We start from the raw sequence: 27,547 nt of genomic DNA, 5'->3' as shown, positions 1-27,547 counted from the left end.
TCATTTTGTCACTGTGGAGGGAAGACCTTGCTCGCTGTGTCTCTGCGCTCTGGGACGCTGTAAGGGTTAAATTCTCCTGTTTCGCTCTCATCATTTCCTGAAAGGGCACTGCCTGCCTCTCGAGAAGAAAAACTTCCTGCCTGGACTTTCCAGCATTGAGCTGCAGCCCAGACTCACTACAGACCATGGGAACGGTGGACGTGGTCAGTCCTGGACCAAGAAAGGACCGAAAGTGACTTCTGTAGTCCTAGCCATGCTGGCACACCTGGAGTGTAAAGGTAAGCGGCGGTCCGGGGACATTCAGACGTGGACTGTGTGCTAAGGGGACATCGCAGCTGTCACACTGATCGTCTGCATTAGGGCTCCTGCACACGAACGTGTTTTCTTTCCGTTTCCGTACTTTTTGCGGATCTGTTTTTTGCAGACCGCAAAATACATACAGTCGGTGTGCGGACCTATTCACTTCAATGGAGCCGCAAAAGATGCGGACAGCGCTCCGTGTGCTGTCCGCATCCGTTGCTCAGTTCCGTGGCGCCGCAAAAATTTAGTCATGTCCTATTCTTGTCCGTTTTGCATTTCTATAAAGGGCCGTCCGTTCCGTTCTGAAAATTGCGGATGGCACACGTGCGGCGTCTGTTTTGCGGATCCGCAAAACATGGCACGGTCGTGTGGACAAGCCCTTAGATTGTAAGCTCTGAGGGTCAAGGATCCGCTCTGGCGGGCAGCGTCCACTCCGCTTTTGGTTTCTCAGTGGTTATCGTTTTTTTTGTGTGTGTGCTGCATGTCAGGTTGTGTGGCTAGACACCAGTTCCTGCAGCACGCCACCTGCACGCGGGGATCCGTGCGGATTTCTGTGCCTTTCCGCGTGAAAATCCACGCCTTGTTGTTTTTTTTGTGCATTGCAAAGGGTATGTATTTTGAAAATCCGTCTACAAAATTCAGCGCGGAATCTGCTTGTTTTTTTTTTTCCTTTTTGGGGAGCTGATTATGAGGCAGAAACAGACCAATATCCGCGCAAAAAAAACTCTCCGTGAACTGGCCTTAAAGGGTGAAAATCTACACAGCAGGTCAATTTCCGCACTGAAGTAAAAAAGCGGAGTTTTTCTGCACAAGACTCCACGCGTGATCTGAAATGTGTGCAGACAGCCTTAGGGCTCATGCACACGAACTTATTTTCTTTCCGCGTCCGTTACGTTTTTTTGTTTTGTTTTTTGCGAACCATATGCGGAACCATTCATTTCAATGGGTCCACTAAAAAACGGAAGTTACTCCGTGTGCATGCCGTTTCCGTATTTCTGTGTCCTTTCCGCAAAAAACATTTAACTTGTCCTATTATTGTCCGCATTACGGACAAGGACAGGACTGTTCTGTTCCATTCCGCAAAATACATACGGTCATGTGCGTGATAGTGTAGACGAAATTGCACCCACGATCTCATCTAGGGCCTGCACAGATACCATACGGCAGGGGGTCAGCAACCTCCACCATTGCCAGCTGTTGTGAAACTACAACTCCCAGCATGCTCCATTCACTTAATATGGTAGTTTTTGAGAACAGCTGAGCCAGTGTGCATTCTGGGAGTTGTAGTCTCACAACATCTGTAGTGCCAGAGGCCGCTAACCCCTGCCATATAAATAAGGGTCTTTTTAGTGTTGTCATGATGTGGGTGTGCACGCTGGTGATAGGTTGGAGTTTGTGGGGGCGCGCATGGCGTCAGATAAGCGCGCAACAACCCAAAAGGACGACACAACATTTTCTATTTGCTGTGGGAGTGATAAACCCAGTTTAGGAGGCCATGCTGGGCCTTGCAGTTCCACAACCTGTAGGACCATGTAACCCATTCTACCATGGCTTTGACAGACCCCCCTCACTGTGTGCATCCCTGCTGCTTGTTTGTGCCCCTCTACTCATTTTTGCCCCTGGAGAGCACCTGCTGGTAAGGCTTAGGCGACATTTTCTGCAACTTATTGCATGACATGTCGTCATGTGCCCCTAAGGGCTCATGCACGCAAACTAATTTTTTGCCCGTGTCCGTTCCGTTTTTTTCCGTAGTGAGCAGCTATGTCCGTAGTGAGGGGGGGGGGGGGGGGTGTAGCTGTCGTAGTGAGCAGCTATGTCACAGGGGAGGTGAGTACACTTCGGGGGGGGGTGTAGCTGTCGTAGTGAGCAGCCATGTCACAGGGGAGGTGAGTACATCTCGGGGGGTGTAGCTGTCATAGTGAGCAGCCATGTCACAGGGGAGGTGAGTACACCTGGGGGGGGGGGGTGTAGCTGTCGTAGTGAGCAGCTATGTCACAGGGGAGGTGAGTACACCTCGGGGGGGGGGGGGGGGTGTAGCTGTCGTAGTGAGCAGCCATGTCACAGGGGAGGTGAGTACACCTCGGGGGGGGGGGGGTGTAGCTGTCGTAGTGAGCAGCTATGTCACAGGGGAGGTGAGTACACCTCGGGGGGGGGGGGGGGTGTAGCTGTCGTAGTGAGCAGCCATGTCACAGGGGAGGTGAGTACACCTCGGGGGGGGTGGGGGTGTAGCTGTCGTAGTGAGCAGCCATGTCACAGGGGAGGTGAGTACACCTGGGGGGGGGGGGGTGTAGCTGTCGTAGTGTACTCACAGGGGAGGTGAGTACACCTCGGGGGGGGGGTGTAGCTGTCGTAGTGAGCAGCCATGTCACAGGGGAGGTGAGTACACCTGGGGGGGGGGGGGTGTAGCTGTCGTAGTGTACTCACAGGGGAGGTGAATACACCTGGGAGGGGGGGGGGGAGTAACCCACGGAACTCTCGAGAGGTTGATTTCCTAGGAAACCTCCTCAACCCTCTTGGCACTGCTACATAGCGTTCTATTCCGGGCTGTCCTCATCGTGGTGCCTGTATTATGTCGTTTGTAGCCGATATCACGTTTCTCTAATACGTTTCGCCTTGAAGTCTAATTCCATTTGGCTTCTGTGTCATAGAGCGTCCCCCGTTCAGGAACTGAATGTGGCTGCATTTTTGAGATTCTTGGCAGGCATTGTCTTTCAGAGGAGGCATGGGTGAAGCACACGTAATCTGTCCTGCTGTCTGCTACCTGGACAATAATATCAACAGAACAAATACATTCCACCGATGCAGCGTCACCCGAAGCTGCCATGTCCTCAGACCACGGTGATGCACAGGTGTGAACGGGGGCAACTTTGCTGTTGATTTGCATTATTCTATTAGAAAGAAAACTAATACAGGAAAGAGGTAACTTGTGACTGACCCGGTGCCCGGCGAGGGAATAACCATATTGGGACTTTCCCTCTCGACCATCAGATGAGTAATTTGTCTTCCTGCAGTAAGAACATGGACCCAGGTTGTAATATTTGACCAAAAAGACTCATGCCAGAGGTTTCCAGACCTTGAGATCAGAACATTTCACTCCAGTGGATTTTAGATCAAAGGGCATCTGTCAGCAGTTTTGTAACTATGACACTGGCTGACCTGTTACATGTGCACTTGGCAGCTGAAGGCATCTGTGTTGGTCCCGTGTTCATATGTGCCTCGGGGGCGTTACTGTTAGGCATCTTGCCCACAAACTTAAGGGGCCCGTGCTGCGGACCGCAAATTGCGGTCCGTAATGTACGGGCACCGACTGTGGGGCAGCCGCATGCGGATCGCGGACCCATTCACTTGAATGGGGCCCGCGATCTGTCTGTTTCGCAAAAAGATGGAACAAGTTTTATTTTTTGCGCGACGGACACACGGAACGGAACCCCACAAAAGCACTCCATAGTGCGTCCGTGGGTTTCCGTTCCGTGCTTCCATTCTGTTCAACATCTCCGGATTTGCGGACCCATTTAAGTGAATGTGTCCGCATCCGTGATGCAAAATGCACATGGCTCGTGACCCGTGTATTGCAGAACCGCCGTATGCGGGCACGGAGCCCTTACATTCGTGGTCAAGAGCCTTACAACTGGCGAGCCCACTGCATTTTAATTTAAAGGGCCAGGCAGTGTAAACGTGATCGCACCTGGTCCTGTCAATCAAAGTGCAGGGGGTGCGGCAGTTGCAGAGAGAGCTGAGCCTCTAGGTGTAACAGCAATGGCCATGTGCGTTCTGCATTTTGTGGAAAGCGCACGGCTAGCCTTATGATAGAAATGCCTATTCTTGTCCGCTATTGCAGACATGAATAGGACATGCTGTATATTTTCTCCAAGGCCGCGGAACGGAACTATGTATGCAGGCAGCACGCGGTGTCTTCTTCGGCCCCATTGAAACGTATGGTTCTACAAAATTGCGGAACGGATGCGGACTCATAAATACGATCCTATGAATTTACTCTTATGCATATGGGACCCCAGTGAAAGATCAGACATTTTGAATTTCAACACCTGGTCCTTTCTTTCTTACGCCTCTGCCATACTTGCCAAGATCTTAGTTGGTAAATTTGGAGCATGTAAGCTCTGCTCCTGCAGCACTGCAGACCCACCCAGAAGCTTCAATCTGGGTGGGGTTTACATTAGCAACACCCATTTTCGGTCTGGGGTGGCCTAAATTTACCGGGCCTGTCTCTGAAATTTAGGGACAGTCCCTGCAAATTTGGAACAGTTGGCAACTATGCTCCGCCAGCAGCTTACCCCCCTCTCCCCATTGAGATGAGAAGACATGCACACTTGGCCGAACTGATGCGTGTGTAAGGAGGGAAGATGTCGGTCGTACAAACATTTGGCTGCCCCATTACCAACATGGCTTTAAACTTGGCTGGAGCTGCAGGACTATCTGACTATCTTCTGTCTTTGGGGGCCTCCCTGGAGGACTGGACATGTTGAATTTCAATGCCCGATCATTTTCTTTCTTAGTGTAGATAAGCCTCAGCCGACGTGTTGGGCAGCAGCTTCCCCCCCTCTCCCCTTTGAGAATACATGCACGTGCATTGCACGCTCGGCTGAACTGATCCTTTCTCACACTGGTTTACCTAACGCAATAAGCAGAAGTCAACATGTTTACTTAGAAAGTGCTTAGAAGGTATGACTGCGCTTACCGGTAGACCTCCGAACAGGCAGCCACAGACCACTCACTGACCTACTTTTCATTCTCTAGTAAGGACACAGTGTATGTCAGGGCAAGTAATCCTATTAACTCTTTATATGCTAACATGACCCATAGTACTATTTAAAGTTGCATGTTAATAATCCAGTTACTTCAGTACCCTGGCACTATACAAAGGGTCACTCTGGCAATATATTATGCTTGCGACTGAGCTGCAAATAGGCCATGGGACCAATCAAGGTGAAGTCAGTGGCCTAGGAAGAGGAATGCCAGGCCCCTTTCAATCAGCTGATCGGTGGGAGGGTTGGGAGTAAGAACCTCCACCAATCAGGTATTGATGACCTAACTTGAGAAGAGGCCATCAATACTGAACTCCCTGAAGTCCCCTTCAATTGCTGGGGAAATTATAACTACATATATTGTAATACAAGTATCCTAAAGGAATTTTTCCATCCACTCAGATAAATGCCGGGAATCATTGGATAGAAACAGCTTTGGACTTGTTTTGCCTTATTTGGTTTTGGAAAATGTTTTTCTTCTTAAGTCACATTATGTTTGCCCAGAAAATATCTTGATGTCTCTTCCAGGGGTGAAGTAATCTTTGCTCATTCTGATATTTTTAGATTGCACTGGGAACATGATTTGGAAGAATTCAGATTACGCAGTTGCATAAAGTAGTATTATAAAATTCCATGGTCTATATCCGGTGACTCTATGGATCTTGTGAAACTACTACTCCCAGCAGTAGCTTATCTAAAACGGACTGGGCCCCATAGCAAATTTTTGAACAGAACTCCTATCCTTCAATCCCCTTAATGCAGACGTCAGACCAGACAGACAAAAACTCACCTCTCCTCTCCTCCTGCGGGCGTCTCGGCTCTTCGTGCAGCACTGCATCTCGCTACGCACTATACTGTGACCTGAAGTCGCACAACGCCAGGTCAGTGTGTTCCAACACTGCATTCCGTCCTGAAGCTGTGCGCTGCCAGGACTTAGTGCAGTGCGGCCAGGGAAGAAGAACGGGGAGCGGTGAGTAAAACCAGTGCTAGAAATAGGAGCACCATACTCACCGCTCCCTGTGATTGGAAAATAAATCCATTTGTCCTGAAACTGGATTTAAGCCTGAAACTGCTTCCCCTGTTTCCATCTTAGCTACACCCCTGACTCCCAGCATGAGTTAGATAGGCTGTACCTGTTGGGTCATGCTGGGAGAAGAGGTTTCACCACAGAAGTGCTGCAGTTTGCAGACCACCATATTCAATGAACCTGTATTGAAGTAATATTTTGGTTTTACCTCTGCAGATAACACAAGGGTTTCATTGTATGTTGGTTCTAGAAATGTAAATCAGAGAGGAAACAGAGAAAAAGGGAACAAGAAGCAAGGTCTCATTCTCGTAAATGCTACAATGGTTATTGTTTGTGACACAATGTCCATAGTAGGAAGCTGATTTCACCTTGTGATGTTGGTGCAACAGGCGCATCCCCCCAAGGCCCTTCCTATGCCATCCCAGGTGTAGGAAATGCCAAGTGGTATGTTGCGGCCTAAATTGTCTCTTTATGTGTGTTACGGTGCTCCTTCCTGGAAACGGCTAGACCCCAGGCTTTGGCTCCGAAGCAATAAACGGGGAATAATTGAGAGATTTGAAGAAATAACTTGAGTCCAGACCTTGAGATGAAGTTCAATGGCAGCTTTACTTGAATAAACGTTTCTCCAAACAGTTTTAGGCTTTGTCTTGGTGGTTCCAGCAGGCTTTAGCATTAAACTGGCAGGCAAACTCAACTCCGCTATATCTGTTTCTCTCTGACTCTGCTGTACTGACAAGCTAACTTGGTGTCCTTGTTTCCTCTTTATGCTGCACTTCTTTCTTGTAGTCGTACTTATGTTCAGCCAAAAAGTAGGTTCGAATTCTGGCAGCTCCAACATGGAGTCTCAACCAGAACAAACTAGAAACGCCCCACCTCATTCTGGTAGCGAGCAGGACTGGCCCATTTCTGCCCAAAGGGGGGAGAATGGAATGGTAAGTTCCATTCTCTCTAAGGATAGCTCTGCCATTTACGCTGCCACTTTCTGGTGAACCAGGCACATTACATGTAATAAACAGTTACATAAGATTATGAATGCACATTGTGGAGGACCTGAAAAGACATACATAAGATGAAATTATATTAGCCCATTAGAGATAGTAGCAGGGTGCAGTAGTGGTAACATCACTCTGTGGTGTTACATTGGGCAGGGCAAGGTCTGTAAGACACATTTGTCCACTGCCTCTGGTGCCCTTGGGCGCCTTGTGTTACCCATCTATTTGAAGTATGACAGCTGTCGAAAGATATTTCAGGTTATTATATAACGTGAAGTGAAGCCTAAAGATATGCATGGATTGTTTTTTATGTGGTTGTTCAGAAGCCTCCAGAGATTGGTGTGAAGAGTGTTCTACTAAACAGGGGCATAGCTTTAGGTGTACAGAGGTAGAAATCACACACTGGTACTGGTGCCAGAGAAGGACCAAAGGCTCCTCTGCCCCATAAGAAGATGCTAGTAATATAAATAACCCATGGTTGGCACTATTCCCGGGTGGCCGGGTTCCCGCTCCTGTGCAAACTCCATGAGTTCCACTTTGGAGAATCTGGCACATTTATGGAATGACCACAGGAAGTGCCATAAATGTCCAATACGTGCGGGTCCCACCTCAGAGACCTGGTTCTATCTCCAAAACAGAGCCCTGTTGCGCAAAGGCAGGAATAGAGAGGTGGCCACACTGTAGCTGGAGAAGGCGGGTAACCACTGGACCCCGGTTACAAAATATTAATGTCTTCACTGTCTTGCACCATATTAACCCGTCACTGCCCTAGACCACCAGGGATCTGGATAATAAACCCTTCACTGTCCTCCACTAGGGAACCTAAAATTAACCTTTCCCTGCCCTTGACCATTAGGGATCCTGATATTACGCCATTAACTGCCCTAGACAACCTGGGATCCAGACATTAACCCTTCACTGCCCTAGAACACGAAGGATCCTGAAATGAACTCTTCATTACCCTCCACTAAGGAACCTAAAATTAACCCATTCAATGCCCTAAACCACCAGGAATCCCGACATTTCTTGACATCACATTATTCAGATGCTACCTACAAGTCTCAACAGATATCATATATTTTAGTTGAATTTTTTTTCAACCTGCACCTGGATTAAATAAAAATGTAGTTGATTTTTTTTAACGTAAATATGGCATAAAATGCACCTTACTGATATAAATCGTTTTTATTTTTAGGTATTGCTCTGGAAAGCAGGGCCACAATGGATTTCATGAGCACCACGAGCGACCAGAAGGAGGAAGCTGAGTTGCTTCTCAGTTATTTGAATGTTACGGATTTGGTAACTATAATGGAAAACCTCTACCGAGAGGGGGAAGTATGTGCAGAGGGGAAGAACACGGTCATACGTGGTCAAGACGCTTACAACAATGACGAGAGGACGGACTCTCTGTTTCTCAGTGGGCAAGAAACTTCTCTCCTATCATCGGTCAAATACGGAAGTACCAAGGAGTTACTCAGCTTTACCAATCAAGTGTCAGATGCAACTAAACATTTACACAAATGCTTACAACAGGAGTGTGGAATTATATTAAACAAGGTAAGAAGACAAATACACATTAAAACTTGTAGACACTGCAACTACTACAAGTCAGAGCCATGTGAACCCCTATTCACATATCCTTGAGGGTTCCAGAAAGATACCAGTGCAACATTCTGGCATGTCCAAATGACCTATCCAAGCACTTAAAATTTGGACAGCACATATGCTCTGCACATATAGATCCAGGGTATTTAATGCAACCAAAAACCACAGCTCTAGAAGATGGATATATTAAATACATCAAAGTTGTGAAGATTGAAAGCAGCAGGGCTTGAAAGTGTAAAGCCAAGCTATAAGCACCTCAACTCTATACTCAGCCGGTAAACCTCAAGAGCAGATTCATACATGTTTAATGTACATTCATTTCTTTCTGCCTGTATTCCACATGACTATAACTATATATATATATATATATATATATATAATCTGTTTTTGCACAGTCAACATTCTAGCTTACGGCTAGGAAGTGACATGTTGACATAAGTTTTAAGTGACATTTTGAAATCCGTATGGTTGCACTTTATAGAAATAGTGATTTAGTGGTTAATATTATAACACTGCCTTTTATAGACCTTTCAATTCCTGGTGTATTGAAATTTTCCTTGCATTATCTTGTGTAGATTTCCCGTGCATGGTCCTGTTTTCTTCCTCCATGTCATAGAGTGCTTGTATTGTAAGATTAGGACAAGTTAAGGTGGCCATACACACAAGACAACGAATGGCCACACATGAGCGATCTCAAAAATCAGACTCCGTGGTCCTTAAAGGGGTTATCCCATGACTAATGTAAAAAAAAAAAAATCAGACCTCATATAGTACATGACAATCTCTTTCTAACAAAGCTAGATCCAGCGCTGTACCTCACATGGATCCAGAGATCTCCACATTCATTGCTCTGCTAGATTTATATCAAGCTAAAAGCTCAAAGGGAGTGTCTTCTCTGCTGCAGCTCAGGGGGCGTGTCCATGCTCTCCCTATCACAGCTCAGGGGGCGCGTCTCAGCTCTCCCTATCACAGCTCAGGAGGCAGATGATGGATGGAACTGAGCATGTGCGGCCTTCTCAGTGAGCAGGACAAAGAAATAAGAAAAACAGCAGGTGACACTATACAGATACATTCTATTGAATAACTTTGGCTATGCAAAATTTTTAATTACATGCAATTACAAAAGTATTCAGATCCAGGAGCTGGTTTGAAAACTGTAGAATATTTTTCATGGGACAACCCCTTTAAGCATAATAGCAAAATTCGGCCAATCATGCCATAGATGTGAAGTTTTGGCCGACAACGGGTGAAAATGTTCAACATGGCCAATCACGTTTTCAGTAGACATCTGCCGTTGCGCTTCCTATATAGTGCTGGGCGCGAATATTCGAAACACAAATATTAATCGCAAATATCGGCACTTCTAGAATTCGCTAATATTTATAATATAGTGATATATATATATATATATTCGTAATTTCGAATATTCAACTTTTGTTTCATCATTAACCTCCCTTCTTGCTTGTGGGCCAATGGGAAGGCTGCAATATCTTTTTCTGAGCTTAGCAACATCCCTAGCAACCAATAGGAAAGTTGCCTATCCCTTTACTATATAAGAACCTCCCCAGCAACCATTTTCTGCAGGTTTTTTTTAAAGTCCTGATAGAGACAGCAGTGACATTGCTTTACACACTACATTAGATAGTTAGTTAGTTAGTTAGTTAGCTCTTATATATAATACAGATAGTTAGTGGCAGATAGTCAGTGTAGGTTAGATAGTGATATAGTGTAGATGTTGCAGTGCAGGGTGTAAGGTAGTGTGATAGGTTCTGCTGTCCATACATATATGCAGACCTGCTAAAATGTGAAGTTTCACATATTGCGCCAAAATATTTGCATCATTACTGCCGATTTGTGCAATCGCGAATATATTCTGCATTGCCAACCATTTTCTCCAGTCTCAGGAAACTTCTAGCAGCTTGGAAAATGTAGCAAAAGTGACCCACGCCTGTATTTCGCATGCATTTATGCGAATATTACATTGCCGATTTTTCGCAATCAAGAAAATAATCTCAAATTCGCAAATATATCACGAATATTCATGAAATATCGCAAATTCTAATATAGCCCCTGCTGCTCTTCACTATTCCTATAGAAAATATACCACATAATATACTTTTTTCAGAAGGGAATTAATGGCCAACGTATACCTCTGTCTGCCAGTACAGTGCTCCCTCAGGATACAATATTTTCAACATACAATTGTCTTTTCCGACCCATCGTAAGTTTAAACCAGACTCAACATACAATGTCTCAGACTCCGATCCAACCAATGAAGGTCACTTCTCTGGTAAAATAGCTGGTTAATTGCTAGTTAGCAGCTATTCCTGTTTTATAAATCTTTATTTTCTCTTATCTTGGATGACATTGAACCCATTACTTAAAGGGGTTGTCCGGGTTCAGAGCTGAACCCGGACATACCCTTATTTTCACCCCGGCAGCCCTCCTGAGCCTGGCATCGGAGCATCTCATGCTCCGATGCGCTCCAGTGCCCTGCGCTAGATCGCGCAGGGCACAGGCTCTTGTGTTTTCAATAACACACTGCCGGGCGGTAACTTCCGCCCAGCAGTGTGTTCGGTGACGTCACCGGCTCTGAGGGGCGGGCTTTAGCTCTGCCCTAGCCGTTTTACTGGCTAGGGCAGAGCCAAATCCCGCCCATCAGTGCCGGTGACGTCACCGGGCTGCCTGTCAGCCCCATAGAGAGCCCGGTACGTCACCGGAACTCAGAAAAATGCCTTTGCCCTGCGCGATTTAGCGCAGGGCAAAGGAGAGCATCGGAGCATGAACTGCTCCGATGCTCATGTCAGGGGGGCTGGCGGGGGGAAAATGGAGGTATGTCCAGGTTCAGCTCTGAACCTGGACAACCCCTTTAACTTACAATGGTTTCAACATACAATGGTCGTCCTGGAACCAATTAATATTGTATCTTGAGGGACCACAGTATATTGGAATATCCCAGGTGTTTAGGTATGTGTCAGGAAATACACTCAATGTATGACAAAAAAACAATGTGATGTCAATACTGCTTACAAGGGATTGCCCGCTTTGGACAATCCTTTTTGGTTAGAAGATTCCTCCAGGATGTTCTGCTGCTGGGATCCCCAGAAATCAGCTGTAATCTGTGGGAGAGCCAAGCAATAAGTGTTTATTATGTCTGCAGCACCTCCGCAGGGGAAATGAAGCATTACACATTGGCCTTTGAAATCAGTGACTGTATGAACGTTCTGAATCTCCCACTGTAAGAGATGCTTTATAACAGGAATGCTCAACCTGCGGCCCTTCAGCTGTTGTAAAACAACAACTCCCATCATGCCCTGCTGTAGGCTGTTCAGGCATGCTGGGAGTTGTAGTTTTGCAACAGCTAGAGGGCCGCAGGTTGAGCATGCCTGCTTTATAAAGACACCCTGGTTAATCTTTGAGGGTCCTTATTGGAAGGCCACCCTCTATTAACCCAAAATGTCTTTATTAAGGACAGTGAAACGTTTCTTTGAGATTACCTACTAAAATTGTGTTGAAAAATTGTTTTCTAAGGGGTGGATTTCTTAAAGAAGATGATCACTATGTGTAGTATATGGTAGAACTGCAATCTGGTCTGGATAATGGGCTGGTCTTCTCTTAGACGTGGTCTTGTGGAGAGGTCTCACTGTTGTGGGTACTGTTTTTTGGTAGCACTTGCTAATAATGTAGATCATATACACCTATTTTTTTTTTGCTTTTTGCTTGTTTTGATGCTGGCAGCAGGCAAATGTTGATATCTAGAAGGGTTCATCAGCGAGCACTAGGAGGAATCTTAAATGTAGAGTTTAAGGGGTTTTCTGGGACTTTCTGGGTCATCAATATCTGACCCCAGGCACTCCCATCGACCAGCTGTTGGAAGAGGTCGCAGCGCTCTCCTGCTGTGCTGTTTTTCTCATCCTGTGACATTATGTCTATTGATCACATGAATGTGATTGAGCTGCAATACCGACCACAACCACTATGCAATGTATGGCACTGTGCTTGGTATAGGAGCGCTCTGACCCCTTCAAATAGCTAATTGTTGGGGGTGCTGGGAGTTAACGATCAGATATCGATGACCTATTCTGAGGATAAGTTGTCTGTTTTTAAGTCCCAGGAAACTTCTCGGTTTCATGGTCACTTCTGACTGTTCTCTTTGGCACCACCAATGAGCTATGTCTGTATGAAACCGTAGTGGGAGCATCATGCTATAGAAACATAGAAACCATTCTCTATACAGAGCTTGATGATATTTTGATGCTATAAGTCATTGGTTATGTAATTAATTACCGTACCTATTGAGGAAGGTGTTTCGTGACGTGACTGTACAAATGGAGAAACTACTGCACCTTGTGTTATTGTTACTATGACGTATGTGCCCGGTGGAAGTCTCACTACACGTGTATTCTTTGGTTTTGCTACTGGCTGAATCCTAAATCCACCACACCTCACAGCAGCATTCCTGCAGGATGGGTCACGGAGCTTGACGTCCTCTGTATAATGCTGGCACTTTATCGTGTGGGTGGCAGGAACGTGCCGGAAACACAGTGGCAGAAAAGCTTGTTTGTCTCCATTATGACGAGACATAGACATTTGTGGCATATCTGCAACCCACCGCTGGGACTCTCACAGCAAAGAATAACGGGGGGTCCCCATACTGGCTGCATCCAGGCTCTGAACGGCAGGGTGGGCGAGCATGCTTGGTCCTTCCCGTGCTGTACCTCCCATATACTTGAGAGTGCAGAGTTCCAGATCTCCAATCAATTGGTTGCTGGATTTGTCCACGGATAGTCACCTCATCTGGTGCAGTAAGGTTCAGATGATTCTCCTTTTCCCAATTCTGGAAACTACTAGACATTTAAGTCCACATTCTTGTGAATATGCCAAATCCTTAACTGATAGGACATACTGAGCTGGCAATAAGGGCTCCTTCACTCGACCGTATGGTCGCCGTACCCGTGCTGAGGACCACAAATAGCATTCCGCAATGCACGGCACTGGCCACGTGAACTCCGTGCTGCAGTGTGGACCAATTAACTTGAATGGGTCTGCAATCTGCAAAAGATAGGACATGTCAGGACGAATCAGAAGCCTACAGGAAAGCCCATCCGTGGGCTTTCAGGTCCGTGTATCTGCACCGCAAAAGATAGGACATGTGTTGTGTTTTGCCATATCTTGCAGATCGCAGACCCGTTCAAGTCCGTGGGTCTGCACCGCAGCACAGAGTGCACGCGGCCGGTGACCATGCATTGTTTATTAAGCAGATACAAGTAGATATGTCCTGCATAAAATTGTGGTGTGCCCCTAGCATTATTCTCTCTGGTGAGCCAAGGTAAATATCTGGACTGTCTCGGCTACTAGGAGCATGGACCTGTAGCATGGACCTGTCGCTGTAATATGCCGTCCTTGCGTGTAAACCGTGCAATCACGTATGATGATGCTGTGTAGTAAACTGTAAGGATTTTACATTGCAGCGGTTTCTGTTGTGTTTCAAGTTTCCCTATTTCTGTTTCCAGATGCTGACGATACGAAATGGTCGATATCAGAAGGACACCGACGTCCTGCTGTTTCCCTGGAAGATGACGTACAAAAGCATGGGTTCTGAATTCATTCCTAGGGGAGCTTTTGGTAAAGTTCATCTGGCGCAAGATATCGAGACGAGGAAGAGAATGGCATGCAAACTGGTACGTTCTACAGAGGAGATCCTGGGATAGGTGACGGGTCTAATCCGTGGGGTGGGGCTGACTGCTGGGAGCCCCGCCGATCATGAAAATGGGCGTCCCATGCCTCCGTTTGGTAGTCGAGCGTGCGTACTGCACTCAAAGTCTAGGGGACTGCAGAAGATGGCCAAGTGCCACACTCAACTATCTCCGGCAGTCCCGTAGAGCTTGAGTGGAATGGCAGCAACCACCGCTCCAGTGAAATGGAGGTCAGGGGTCTCCTATTCTAGTGATGGGTGGGGGGCAAAAGTGTTCACCCCCCCCCCCACTTATCACCTATACTGATAGGTTACAGGTCGCAATCTTTAAAAACTTTTAGTTTAGTTATTTTTGTTATATTTATAGACTGATCATAGAATGAGACTATTCAACTGTGAAATATGAATCTGGAATAAATTATCAGATCATATCCGCTTTTTCCATGGAAACTTTGCACGTGATTCTTCTTTTCTTTGTGTGATGAAGATAAACCAGTTTTCCTGTGGCTCGCAGTACAAGGAAGTTCTACATGACAACATGTTCCCTGTTCCCTGACATCAAATCTTATCGCTGCATTGAAGAGATACGTTATTAGCACAGTTTTTTTTTTTTTTTCACTGTAATAGACACCAAGGCTTATATCGCTCCAACCTATTCCACAGCGCCGCGGAGAGATTGTGCCAAAGAAAATAGAGGAAATTCATACTTAGGACTCACGCACACGACTGTATGTGTTTTTGCAGTCCGGAAACTGCAGATCCCAGATGTGTGCGTGTCTCCATTTTGGTTCCACACCTATAGAAATGCCCTTATCCATGTCCTCAAAATGAACAAGAATAGGACGTGTCCTAAGGACAAGAGTAGGAGATGCGGATGCGGACAGCCCGTGTGCTGTCAGCATCCTTTGTAGCCCCATTGAAATGAATGAGTCCGCAGCCGATCAGCAAACCATGTGCATGACTCTTCTCCAGCAGCATCTGGCGCATGCGCGCTGTGCTGATAAAGCCAGGGAGACTGTACTCCTCTCTTCGCTGCACATGCGCTCAGTGTGCACTGTATGTGCAGTGAAGCGAAATGTGACACCCTTGGCTTTAGCTGCACAGTGCCCATAGGCCTGATGCCCTTGGGGAAGAGTCCCGGACTCTTCTCTAGGTAGGTTTGAGATTTATGTATTTTTTTTCGCAAACGGGCAGGTTTGGGGCCCTAAAACCCAGTTGCATAATGGCATGCTGGTGGTTTAGTACCCAAAACCAGATAACAGGGTCCCTTTAAAAGAATATTTTTTTTTATGTTGACACTCATCTTTTCTGTCCCTAGGGTAGCACAGTTTCAGACGCAGTCCTTTATCTGTAGATTTTATTATCCTGAGCTTCCTGGTTCATGAACAGATGGCGGGAGGGTGTCATTGATAACAAAGTGAGATTTATATGGTTGTGTAAGTTGTGTGCAGTGATGGAAAATTCGGTGACAACCCTTTTGACTCAGTAATGATGCAGCAATCCACAGGGGACTAGTATAGAGCAGGAGTAGAGGGGTGGTAGTGGCTATGCTGGGGATAGTAGTACTCACAGTTCACAGTGGCAGTCTACCCTCTGGCACTCCCTGGGGCTGTCCAGTGACTAGAGGTTGCACCCTTTCTTCCCTTGGGGCACACCCTGGACCTTTAGGGTCTCCTGCCTAATGTTAGGTGGGGTGCCCTTGATGTTCGGTTTTGGCAGGTTGCAAGGCAGGAGGGCAGATGCAGTGGTCAGCAGATGATAGAGTCGATAATCAGGCCTGCTGATTGCAATAAATAAAGGTTCTCTTTACTAGCTCAATGATGGGTGCAGTAGTTCATATGGCAGCAAAGGGCACAGTTCCAAAGTATCACAATGCAATCTTTTGCTAATAGCTTTGTATAGGCAACAACAATGATGGTAGTTGTAGTACTCCCTGAGACTGAGACAATAATCCATTCCATAGAAGCAAAGTCTCAATACTATAAATGAGCGAATACTTTGCTGTCTGAGACTTGAACAGCCTGGTTGCTTCTGGACCTCCTAAGAAGACTAAATTTGCTTCTCTTAGGGGCACTTGGTGGTAAATTTGCTTCTTTGGCAACTGTTGTCTCAGAGGTAGGGGTTCTCTGAATCTAGGCCTGGTCTACAGGATCTTTCTCACACATATGTCCTTCCTGTAGTTCTGCTCAGATTAGACCCCCTAACTAGGGGACAGACCAAGTCCATCACCCTGGCAACCTAACCAGTTTGCCAATATTAACTATATATCGCCCACACATTGCTATTAGTGTACAGAGTGCATAAAGAAACAGATGCTTTAACAATAAATCGCAACATTATACTCAATAGCATTAAATTAACCCTTTGAAGTAGCCCTTTGCACTGATGGTTGTCACTCAGTATCTGGTCCTACTGGAAGGGAGTCTGAAGAGGGGGAGTGCAGAAGTAGTAATCGTGCCCCAGCCCAGGTGCCTGAGATGCAGCCATAAGCCACTCTGTCATATAAGACACTGGTATTATAAATGGCACATGGTAGGTCGGGGCGCTGGTACAAATTCAGGTTACATCTCTCCTCATGCTTCTGGGTGAAATGCATCTAACTGTGCAGGGAATATTATGGCTGAAAGAGACTTTAGGGAAACCCAAACATAAATGTTCCTTCACAGTTATGATTGTACAAAGAAGCACAGCCATTATGAAAACTTTTTTTTTTTTTTTTTTTTTTTAAGTCAGGTACGATTTTAAGTATTACTTTGGAGATACAATAATAGTGGGCACAAATAGGTTAAAATTTCTCCTATGTAGTCAAGTACCTCTTTATTCCACAACAGATCCCGGTGGAACATTTCAAACCAGCAGATGTGGAGTTCCAAGTTCAGTTCCAGCATGAGAATATTGCTGAATTATACGGGATCATCTTATCGGAGAATATGGTTCACCTATACATGGAAGCTGGAGAAGGAGGGTCGGTGTTGGAAAAATTAGAAAGCTGTGGACCCCTGCGTGAATTTGAGATTATCTGGGTCACCAAACATATTTTGAAGGGTCTTGATTTCCTTCACTCTAAAAATGTCATCCACCACGACATTAAACGTAAGTGGCCATCACCATTTTATGTATTTTCTAACTTGTATTAGCCTGACCGTATTATGGGGGGACATTGCCATTTATTACACCCGGCAACCCAGCGTGGCTTTATGAAAATATTAAGTTCTGGACCAAATTAAAAGACAAACCTATTCTTTTCTTAGTAGACTCTTAGCTTTGTGGAGGAAGGAACATAGCAACTACGTCAGCAGCAACGTTTTTTTTTTTTTTAAGGAGCATTACTCACCCGCACTGATCCCAAGACGCTCCAATTCTGACATTTTTCATTCACTGACATCTAAGAAATGGCTGGAGATGCCTGTCCTGCCAATCACTCACTAAGGGGGTCAGTGCTGTCAGCGTTGGCTCAGTAGGCATCTCCTGCCATTTTCTGTGTCGAACTTTATATATAAAATTATATAAATTGGGTATTGCTAAAATTAAGGGTCCTGAAAGGGTTAAACCTCTGCTTAACTGAGCGTTGAAGTCCAGTGGGCGGTCTTATCGGTGATTGACAGTCTTCCCTGTACAATTCTGTATATGGAGATGGAGGTCTGTCACTAACTAGGACCAACCACTGGACTCCTAAATTCCAAGTGATTGGTGGGGATCCCACCGCTGAGACCAGGGGCATAGCTATAGGGGGTGCAGAGGTAGCAGTCGATACTGGACACAGGAGCTGAGGGGGCCCAAAGACCCTTGTGCCACATAAGAAGACACCGGTATTATAGAAAGTGCATGCTGGTCAAGTTACACCTCTGGCTGGAGGGAAGGGGTTAGTTAAAAAAATTGGCATGGTGGTGGTTATGGGGTTGGGGGTGGGTTGTTTCAATTCTTGCCTCAGGCAGCATGAAGGCTATGTGCTTCTCTGGCCACATAGCCCCAGCTGAACCCTTGCACCAGGGCCTGTGAGCCTTTAGCTACGCCCCTGGCTGGGGCCCCACCAATAACGACAACGGGGCCCCGTACCCCCATGTGCACAGTCGCTCCATTCAGAGTACATCACTCGCCTATCTCCGGAACTCCCATAGAAATTAATGGAGCGACCGCGCGCATGTTTAGACTGGCCGCTCCGGTCATTTCAGGGGAGCTGTGGGCCTCCGTTCTCGTGATCGGTGGGGGTCTCTGCAGTAGGGTCTCCACCGATCTAATGGTTATCTCTTTTATCTAACTTTTACCAACCGGAATAGCCCTTTAATTTTGCTCTAAAATACTGAGGGGAGGGGATTTAATAAGACAACAAAGAATGCACAGGAGCAAAATGTGCCAAATATTTTCACCAAAATTTGGGAATTTTGTACACCAGCTTCATGGCTTAAAGCCAATGATAAATTCCCCGGATGATGTCTGCAGACAGTGTGGCGATGTGACGGGTCCCCTTTAAAGCCAACCCTTGTCAGACAATAGATTCTAACTTCTACCGTTCTTTCTTCCAGCCAGCAACATTGTCTTCATGTCAACAAAGGCTGTCCTGGTGGATTTTGGCCTCAGCATTCAGATGACTGGAGATGTGTATCACCCCAAAGACCTGAGGGGAACCGAGGTAATTAGGGCACACCCATAATCCTGAAAGACGATAAATCATATCATGCAAAAAAGGAAGTAAAGCTCGGAACCTCTGACCGTGCTTCCTCCTTCCCCTTCTGAGTTCAGCCTGGATCACACATGCATTGTGTCAACCGAAAACTATCTGTGGTTAAACAGCTAGCTATCCCATGTATCATAGGAAAATTGGGGATGCATGAAATCAGAAAAAAAGTGTTTATTTTTTTCCAGAAACAGCGCCACTATTGTCCGTGGGCAATGTCTGGTATTGCAGCATAGCTTCATTCACACGAATGAAGGCGCAGCCATGAGCAGAGCAATATAAGTAAAGCATTTACAAAGTTACTTTACTTTTTATGTAGATTTTATTTAAAGGGGTTATGCCATGATTGATGTAAAAAATGAAAATCAGACATCATATAGGACATGACAATCTCTTTCTAACAAAGCCAGAACCAGTGGATCTCCACATACACTGCTCCGATTCCTCTGCTAGATTATCTTCAGCCTGGCAGCTCAGGGGACGTGTCCTTTCTGCTGCAGCTCTCACTGTAACTGTCACAGCTTCCAACAGAACATATGGCCGGTAGCAGTTGAAGTTTTAAACGGAGCATGTGGGACCAGTTCAGTGAGGCGGACAAAAAATAAGTAAAAAAACAAACAGCAGGTGGCGCTATACAGATACATTTTATTGAATAACTCAGTGGCTATGCTAAATTTTTAGTGTAGATTTTAGTTCTAGCACAAGGACCTGCATAGATGCATCACAGTTATAAAGAGGCGCGCACCTCTTAATAATTGTGGCACATCTGACACCAATGGGGAGTATAGATTATGATCAGCTTGTTAAATGGTAATAATTAGTGTCCCCCTCTGTATCCGAAAAACAGTGCTCTGAAGATGTATTGAGATTAATTGTTTTCATTTTCCTTTCTTGCAGATTTACATGAGTCCAGAAGTCGTTCTCTGCAGAGGACATTCGACTAAAGCTGATATTTATAGTATGGGCGCTACGATCATTCACATGCAGACAGGAAATCCACCCTGGGTGAAACGCTACCCTCGATCAGCATACCCCTCTTACCTGTATATTGTAAGTTCTTCTTTGCTACATTTTCTTCTAATCGGTATTTCGATAAAATGTTTCAATAGATGGTTTTATGTTTCACTATATTTTGGTATTATCCATAATTACATATTTAGAGGGGGGGGGGGGGGCGGCTGCCTTTGGACTTTTAGTGGTGCTTTTTCTCAAATTTGGAGTATGTTCTCAGCCCTAAAATTTTAATTTGCCTATTTAATGCCAATTCTGAGATCTCTGGGTCTCTTTTTGCAAGATGCTACTGCAGCCTGCTAGCGTGCTGAGGTGAGATGATTTCACTCAAGGTCAAAAGTTGGGTCGTGTTTTAGCTTTTGCTTAAAGGGTCACTTTGAGAGAGTTTTACACTTTACTTTAGTCAAGACGTTAAGTTTTTTTTTCCAGGCTCCTGATATTGATGACCTGTCTAAGTCATTAGTATCCAATCGGTGAGGGTCCGACACCCAGCACCCTAAACGATCAGCTGTTCCCTGCAGCCTCCAGCGCTGGAGATAGCAGGAACAGGAAGCACAGCGCCGTTCAAACTGCAGTGGCCATGCTGGGTTACTGCAGCTCTGCTCCCATTGAAATGAATGGTAGCTGAGCCGCAGTAACCAGGTACGGCCACTTCACTTTGAACAGCGCTGTGCTTCCTGTGTTATCTACAGTTCTAGCTGCAGGGAACAGCTGATCGGTGGGTGCAGGTGTTGAACCCTCACCGATCGCATATTAATGACCCATTCTAGAGATAGGTCATCAATATTAGGAGCATGGAAAATGCCTTTAAATCATGAGAAACATGCTAGATCATAAAAATGCTGTAGGCTAACAGCAGTTTCTCATATTTGCTATTTCCCCACAGATACACAAGCAAGCTCCCCCCTTAGAGGACATCGATGAAGACTGCAGTCCGATCATGCGAGACCTTTTGGTTTCAATCCTGGATAAGAATCCAAATCAGCGACCTACTGCAGCGGAGCTACTAAAACACGAGGCTCTGAACCCACCTCCCGAGGACCAGCCGCGCTGCCAGAGCCTGGACACCGCTTTGCTGGAAAGGAAAAGAATGCTGAGAAAGGAGCTGGAGCTGCCTGAAAACATTACAGGTACCAAATGCTACTGGATTTTTTTTCCCTTATTTGTTGCTTTGTCTGGGAGCATCTGCAGATGGTTTTTCCAGTCTTTCCAGTTCCAAGGAATATTAAGTGGGGATAGGTTTTCACATGTGCTTCATAGGCCGAGTGGAGCGATTGCAAAAGATAAAAAAACCTGCACTAAAATTTTGACTTCTTGTAAATGAGTTGAAGAGAGATGGAAAGTGTTTCGAAAGAGGTTACAGAATTGTGGATGATCAAAGGCTGACAGTCGGAAGGCCTAAGGCCTCTTTCACACGAGCGTGACGGATTAGGTCCAGATGCGTTCAGTGAAACTCGCACCTTTTCGCAAGCAAGTTCAGTCAGTTTTGTCTGCAATTGCATTCAGTGCGGGTGCAATGTGTTTTGATGCGATTTTCACGTGCGTGATAAAAAACGGAAGGATTAAAAACAACATCTCTTAGGTCCCTTTCACACGAGCGAGTTTTCCGCGCAGGTGCAATGCGTGACGTGGACGCATAGCACCCGCACTGAATCCTGACCCATTCATTTCAATGGGGCTGTGTACATGAGTGGGTTTTTTCACGCATCAGTTCTGCGTTGTGTGAAAATCGCAGCATGTGCAGGTGCGATGCATTTTTCACTGATGGTTGCTAAGAGATGTTGTTTTTAAGCCTTCAGTTTTTTATCACACGCGTGAAAAACGCATAAAAAAACTGAACAACTGAACGCAATCGCAGACAAAACTGACTGAACTTGCTTGCAAAATAGTGCGAGTTTCACTGAACGCACCCTGAACGCATCCGGACCTAATCAGTCACGCTCGTGTGAAACCAGCCTTAGGCCTCATGCACACAGCCGTGCCGTTTTTTGTGGTCCGCAAACCGCGGATCCGCAAAAAACGGAAGCCGCCCGTGTGCCTTCCGCAATTTACGGAACGGGCAGCCCATTGTAGAAATGCCTATTCTTGTCCGCAAAACGACCCCATTGAAGTGAATGGGTCCGCACCCGAGCCGCTAAAAATGCGGTCTTGTGCATGAGGCCTTAGCAACCATTAGTGAAAAATGCATTGTACCCGCACTTGCTTCCGGATGCTATGCATTTTTCACTGAAGCCCCATTCACTTCTATAGGGCCAGGGCTGCGTGAAAAACGCAGAATATAGAACATGCTGTGATTTTCACGCAAGGAGAACTGATGCGTTGCAGCCATAGGGCATGTCCCTTGTGCTGCAGCTCTCTCCCTGTAACTGCCACAGCTTCCAACAGAACGCTCATCTACACAGTCCCATTGAAATGAATGGGTCAGGATTTAGTGCGTTCACATCGTGCATCGCACCCTCGGGGACTTAGGGTTACCTGCTCAGAGGTGCGGGTAAACGCACAGAAGATCTGCACGAATTTCTAAACGGAGCTAAAAAAAAAGGCAATTTCTAATCTCGCCACTTCATTTGAAAAGGATGAAATCTGCAGCTGAGACCGCAAACCTAATTAACAGTCTGCGTCTTTGGAGTCTACGCGGCAGGTCAATTTCCACCCACAAATCGGCAAAGTGTACATGAGAATTATCGGTTCTCATACACTCTGATGGTACTGTATTAGGCCTCTTGCACACGAACCAAATTGCGGTCGCAATGCACGGGCACCGACCGTGGGCCAGCCACATGCGGACTGCGATCCCATTCACTTGAATGGGGTCCGCGATCCCTCCATTCCGCAAAAAGATAGGACAAGTTCTATCTTTTTGCGGAACGGAAGCACAGAATGGAACACCACAGAAGCACTTCGTAGTGCTTCTGTTCCGTGGTTCCGTTCTGTTACGCACCGCATCTCCGGATTTGCGGACCGGGAGCAGGCAGTTCTCAGAACAGCCCGATGAAGGCCCCCTGTGGCTGTTCTCGGAACTGCCTATTCTTGTCCGCAAAACGGACAAGAATAGGACATGCTATATTTTTTTTGCAGGGCCACGGAACGGAGCAACATCTTTTGCGGCCCCATTGAAGTGAATAGGTCCGCATCCGAGCTGCCAAAACTGCGGCTCGGATGTGGACCAAAACAATGGCCGTGTGCATGAGGCCTAATCTGAATAGGGAGGTTCATACAGTAAACAGCAAGTATGTTCTATAGACAATGTCTTTCCATGCGGTTGGCAGACTCCTCTCCGACCTTCCCGTCAGAGACTAGACTGTGTAACAGAAATGGAGAACTTCTACCCTGAGTGCATTGTGTGTAGACTTAAAAAAGGAACTTGGAAGCTCAGCTTCCTCTATTATTATGTACATACGGTATATTTTATGTCACTTATTAATACTGTAAACACTTAATATACTAAAGAATCGATGCATCAGAAGAAATGTGACGCGTGTCATGGTGTGACCCAAAGCCCATTTTATTTCCTCAAATTCAGGTTAGCCTGCAGTAAAAGGGACTTCCAGTACCAAGCAGAAAGCTGTCGGATGGCCATCAGATAGTTAAAGTCCATCTGTCAGCAGATTTGTACCTATGACACTGGCTGACCTGTTACATGTGCGCTTGGCAGCTGAAGGCATCTGTGTTGGTCCCATGTTCATATGTGCCCGCAATACTCATAAAAATGATGTTTTAATATATGCAAATAAGCGTCTAGGAGCAACGGGGGCGGTGTCATTACACCTCGAGACTCTGCTCTCTCTGCAACTGCTGCGCCCTCTGCACTTTGATTGACAGGGCCAGGGGGTGAAAACGTCATCACACCTAGCCCTGTCAATCCTGAGGATAGACCCTCAATATCAAAATCTCGGAAACTTCTTTAAAAGCATAAATGAGCTTATACTCCGCTCGTCATTTCCCCACGGCTGCCATTCTGACCCGGGTCCTGCTGCGCTCCACTTCCTGACATCTCGACACAGCAGGACGTGGAGCACAGCGGGGAGCCGGGCACCACTGGACTGGCAGCAGCAGCATTTTTGGCGAGGTGAGTATAGGCTTGTGGCATCAGCTTTAGACTGGGGTTTGTTTGGCCAACCAGAGGGCCTAACCCCTACATCAGGGGTCAGCAACATTCCACACTCCAGCTGTTCTGAAACTACAATTCCCGGCATGCTCTATTCATTTCTAGGAGAGTTCTGAGAAGAGCAGAGCAAGTATGCATGCTGGGAGTTGTAGTTTAACAACAGCTGGAGTGCCGGAGGTTGCCTACCCCTGCCCTACATCATCAATAAAGTCTTTAATAGGCTTTGAATAAAATAAATAGACCCTAGTTGATTGGCTTCAAAGGCAGCCAAATTAATTTTTGTGTCCTGGACCATTGGGGACCATTATGGTGTTAGAACATGACACATGAGCCCACTGGAGGATCCTCTGGTAATCTGGTGGGTCACACTAACCCTGTATGGCACATCAATGTCCTATAGATGTAGTTCTTACCTCTAGGACCTGCTCCTATCTCAGAATGGGGCACGATGTGATTGAGGAACATATTACAAATTTGTGCATCCTCTTCATCCACTGCTATAGGACCTTCAAGCAGTAGGCTTGATTTACTTGTTCTTTACATGGTTCACTTACTTTTTCGACTTGTTTTTTACCCTATAGATTCTTCTTTGTACACCAGCGAGGAGTCTGAGCTCCTGAGGAGACAGCGATCCCTATCCATTGACCTGGGCGCTGTTGCCGGATATTTTAACCTTGTGCGTGGGCCTCCTACCGTGGAATATGAATGTCAGTAAATGGAAAAGGAGACAAAGGACTGATATAAAAATCATATAAGAAGGAACATCCATCACATTGTGCATTCATTTGTATAAAACTGTTAAGAAAAGCTGCTTTATATGGAAAGTTCTAGATAGGTGTGTATGGGAGGAAAGTGTGAAATAAGGATATCCAAACACGTGGGCCTCCTACCGTGGAATATGAATGTCAGTAAATGGAGAAGAAGACAAAGGACTGGTATAAAACCATATAAGAAGGAACATCCATCACATTGTGCATTCATTTGTATAAAACTGTTAAGAAAAGCTGCTTTATATGGAAAGTTCTAGATAGGTGTGTATGGGGGGAAAGTGTGAAATAAGGATATCCAAACACTGCAGGTCTATACCCAAGACTTTACTACTATTTATGCAAAGCATATTATCTGAGGTTCTTAAGGGCGGCTCTGCTCACATCTACATCACGTATTCTGTTTTTAACGCATTTGTTTCAACAGATCAAAATGGAAATTGAATGGATCCTAATAGACGTGAATTATGTTGCTAGACCAGAAATGGCTGCAACCAGAGGATAAGACTGTGCAGCAGAGAATGTTTTCACACATGTTTCATCAGTGATTTTCATCCATGATCGTGAGCCAAAACCAGAACAGGTGGAAATCTCTCCATTATATCTTATCTCCCTGCTCCTGGTTTTGGCTCGCCATCACCGATGGAAATCACTGACCAAACAATGACTATGTGAAAGCTGCCTTAAGATCCCTTCTGTGAAAGCTTCCTTGGCAAGTACTAGGGGCGTCCCACTGTCGAGGCATACCTCACAGTTTCAGAGGTGCCGATATAGCAAACCTCGTTATTTTGCCTTCCAAAGACAATGGAAATGTGGTGAAATGGAGGCAAAAGCCGACTGGTGACACAGTCAATGGGATCCATGTGAATATTTCTCTAGAAAAATACCAGTGTGAACAGAGCCTAAATGGTTGTTAGCTCACCTGTAAATACGTATGAAAATACATAGATATCGCACACGTGATCATCCCCACGGCACTGTATCAGCATGTAGAGTTTTTTTATGTTTGCTGTAAATGTATAAAAATTGTCTTTAAAAATAGTTTATTTGTAGAATTGGAGCCGGTTCCGACGTGTACATGGTTATATGTGAATTATTATGTCTAACCATACAGATAGTACATCCTCACGGATGACTGAGTGATAGTGCCGTCAGTTGCGTTGATCGCATCTCTCGCATTTATAAGGTTAATTTTGCTTACTGAATAAGGGACAGTAGTGAATGACGAGGCGCTGTGGAAACAGTAAATCATACCGTGTATGATGAGTATACAAAGTGTCTCAGTATACAGCATTCGTTTTAGAGTGTCATTTGTTAGATTAATCTGTGTATCAGATTGCAAAAAATAAAAAAAAACTTCTGAACTAGATTATTGTGTGATTATTAATATTCCTGTTACTACATCGGAAGACTCATGGCAGGAATACGGGATAACTACGGAGGTTATTGTCGAGGCTTCATGCACATGGCTGTATAATGGATCTGAGTTGTACGGCGCCAATAAAGAATAGCCCATGGAAGTGCATGGGGCTTAGCTGTAGCCCCCTATAGTGGGCATAAGGCCTCCCAGTCAGACACTAGCAGAGCGGTGCTAAAGTTCTAGGTGGCAATGTTTTTCTTATGCGTTGCTTGTTGCTCATGAGGAGAAAGCCAAGTAATCGCCCAACAAGTGTCCTTTGATTTTTCCTATTTCATTTATTTGTAACCTTTGTAAATTCTCAGAAAATTTTTTTTTGTTCCCTAACCTTTCTACAAACTTTGCATAAATCATTAATACAGATGAAGGTAACAAACTGTGTAATATATCTTATCAGAGAAAAATGCCTCTTTCTTCCTCAAGCAGTTCACTGCTCCTTCCCATAGACCTCATTAGGCAGCTGTCATTTGATCCTTCAGTGAGCTAATCGTCTGTCTCATCTCTATGGTTGGATTTAGCAGAAAATTCAGAGGGCAGAGATAGATAGATAGATAGATCTCCACATCAGTGAGACTTCTGGATGGACCTCAGGCCGCCAGTATCACAGCAGTTTTGAGTCTGGGAAATACTATTTCATTATTTCTGTATCTCCACTTTTCATTATATATATATATTGTAAGGGATCGCCTCTTATTCGGGGGTCATTCTCACATTGATCTTCATTGACCACAGGGTTAGGGGCCAAACATTGCTTTTATTTGGCACCTCAGCAAAACCAAAACAAACAATACAAATAAAACACCTGCCCGGCTGGGCTATAACTAAACATGACGACTCCCTACCTCACTGAAAGCCCCGTTCACACATGGGAAGAACATGTGGCTTTTCCCAGCCGAACAATCCAGCACTTCCAGGCTGTAACAAAGTCCAGTACCTTTTGGGGGATTGTGGCCCAGAAGTCCTCCTGACTCTGGCCTAGCGACCGTCGATTCAAAGACCTCGTAGAGTCCCCTAAAGTTCAGGCTAACACCTAGCCCTGTGGCCCCTCAGCCAGCTCAGCTAAGCCCACCTGTACAGAGCCTTCCCAGGCCTCTGCTGCACACAGACTCTTCCTCCTCCTAACAGTCTGGACTGGGCTCTTATCCCAGACTGATTGTTCCACCTGGTGCGGCCACTGACCTGCTGAT

General features: G+C 45.7%; 1 protein-coding gene across 2 annotated transcripts; it reads left to right on the top strand.

The window, feature by feature from the left end:
* Positions 1–26,310, top strand: MAP3K8 (mitogen-activated protein kinase kinase kinase 8). Of its 2 annotated transcripts, XM_044294588.1 has the most exons (9): positions 1–278; positions 8,278–8,639; positions 14,201–14,368; positions 17,214–17,475; positions 18,906–19,012; positions 19,955–20,107; positions 20,955–21,198; positions 24,758–24,935; positions 25,132–26,310. In XM_044294588.1, exons 1-8 carry the CDS (start codon positions 254–256, stop codon positions 24,889–24,891), a joined length of 1,455 nt encoding a protein of 484 aa, XP_044150523.1. In that variant the 5' UTR covers positions 1–253; the 3' UTR covers positions 24,892–24,935; positions 25,132–26,310. The 2 variants fall into 2 exon arrangements, with proteins under 2 accessions (XP_044150523.1, XP_044150522.1); XM_044294587.1 differs by having other exon boundaries at positions 24,758–26,310.
* Positions 26,311–27,547: the final 1,237 nt, after the last annotated feature.

The sequence above is a fragment of the Bufo gargarizans genome, chromosome 5 (assembly GCF_014858855.1).
Source record: "Bufo gargarizans isolate SCDJY-AF-19 chromosome 5, ASM1485885v1, whole genome shotgun sequence".
Lineage (NCBI taxonomy): Eukaryota > Metazoa > Chordata > Amphibia > Anura > Bufonidae > Bufo > Bufo gargarizans.
Note: the sequence above shows the minus strand (reverse complement) of the source record. Positions and strands in the feature narration are given on the sequence as shown.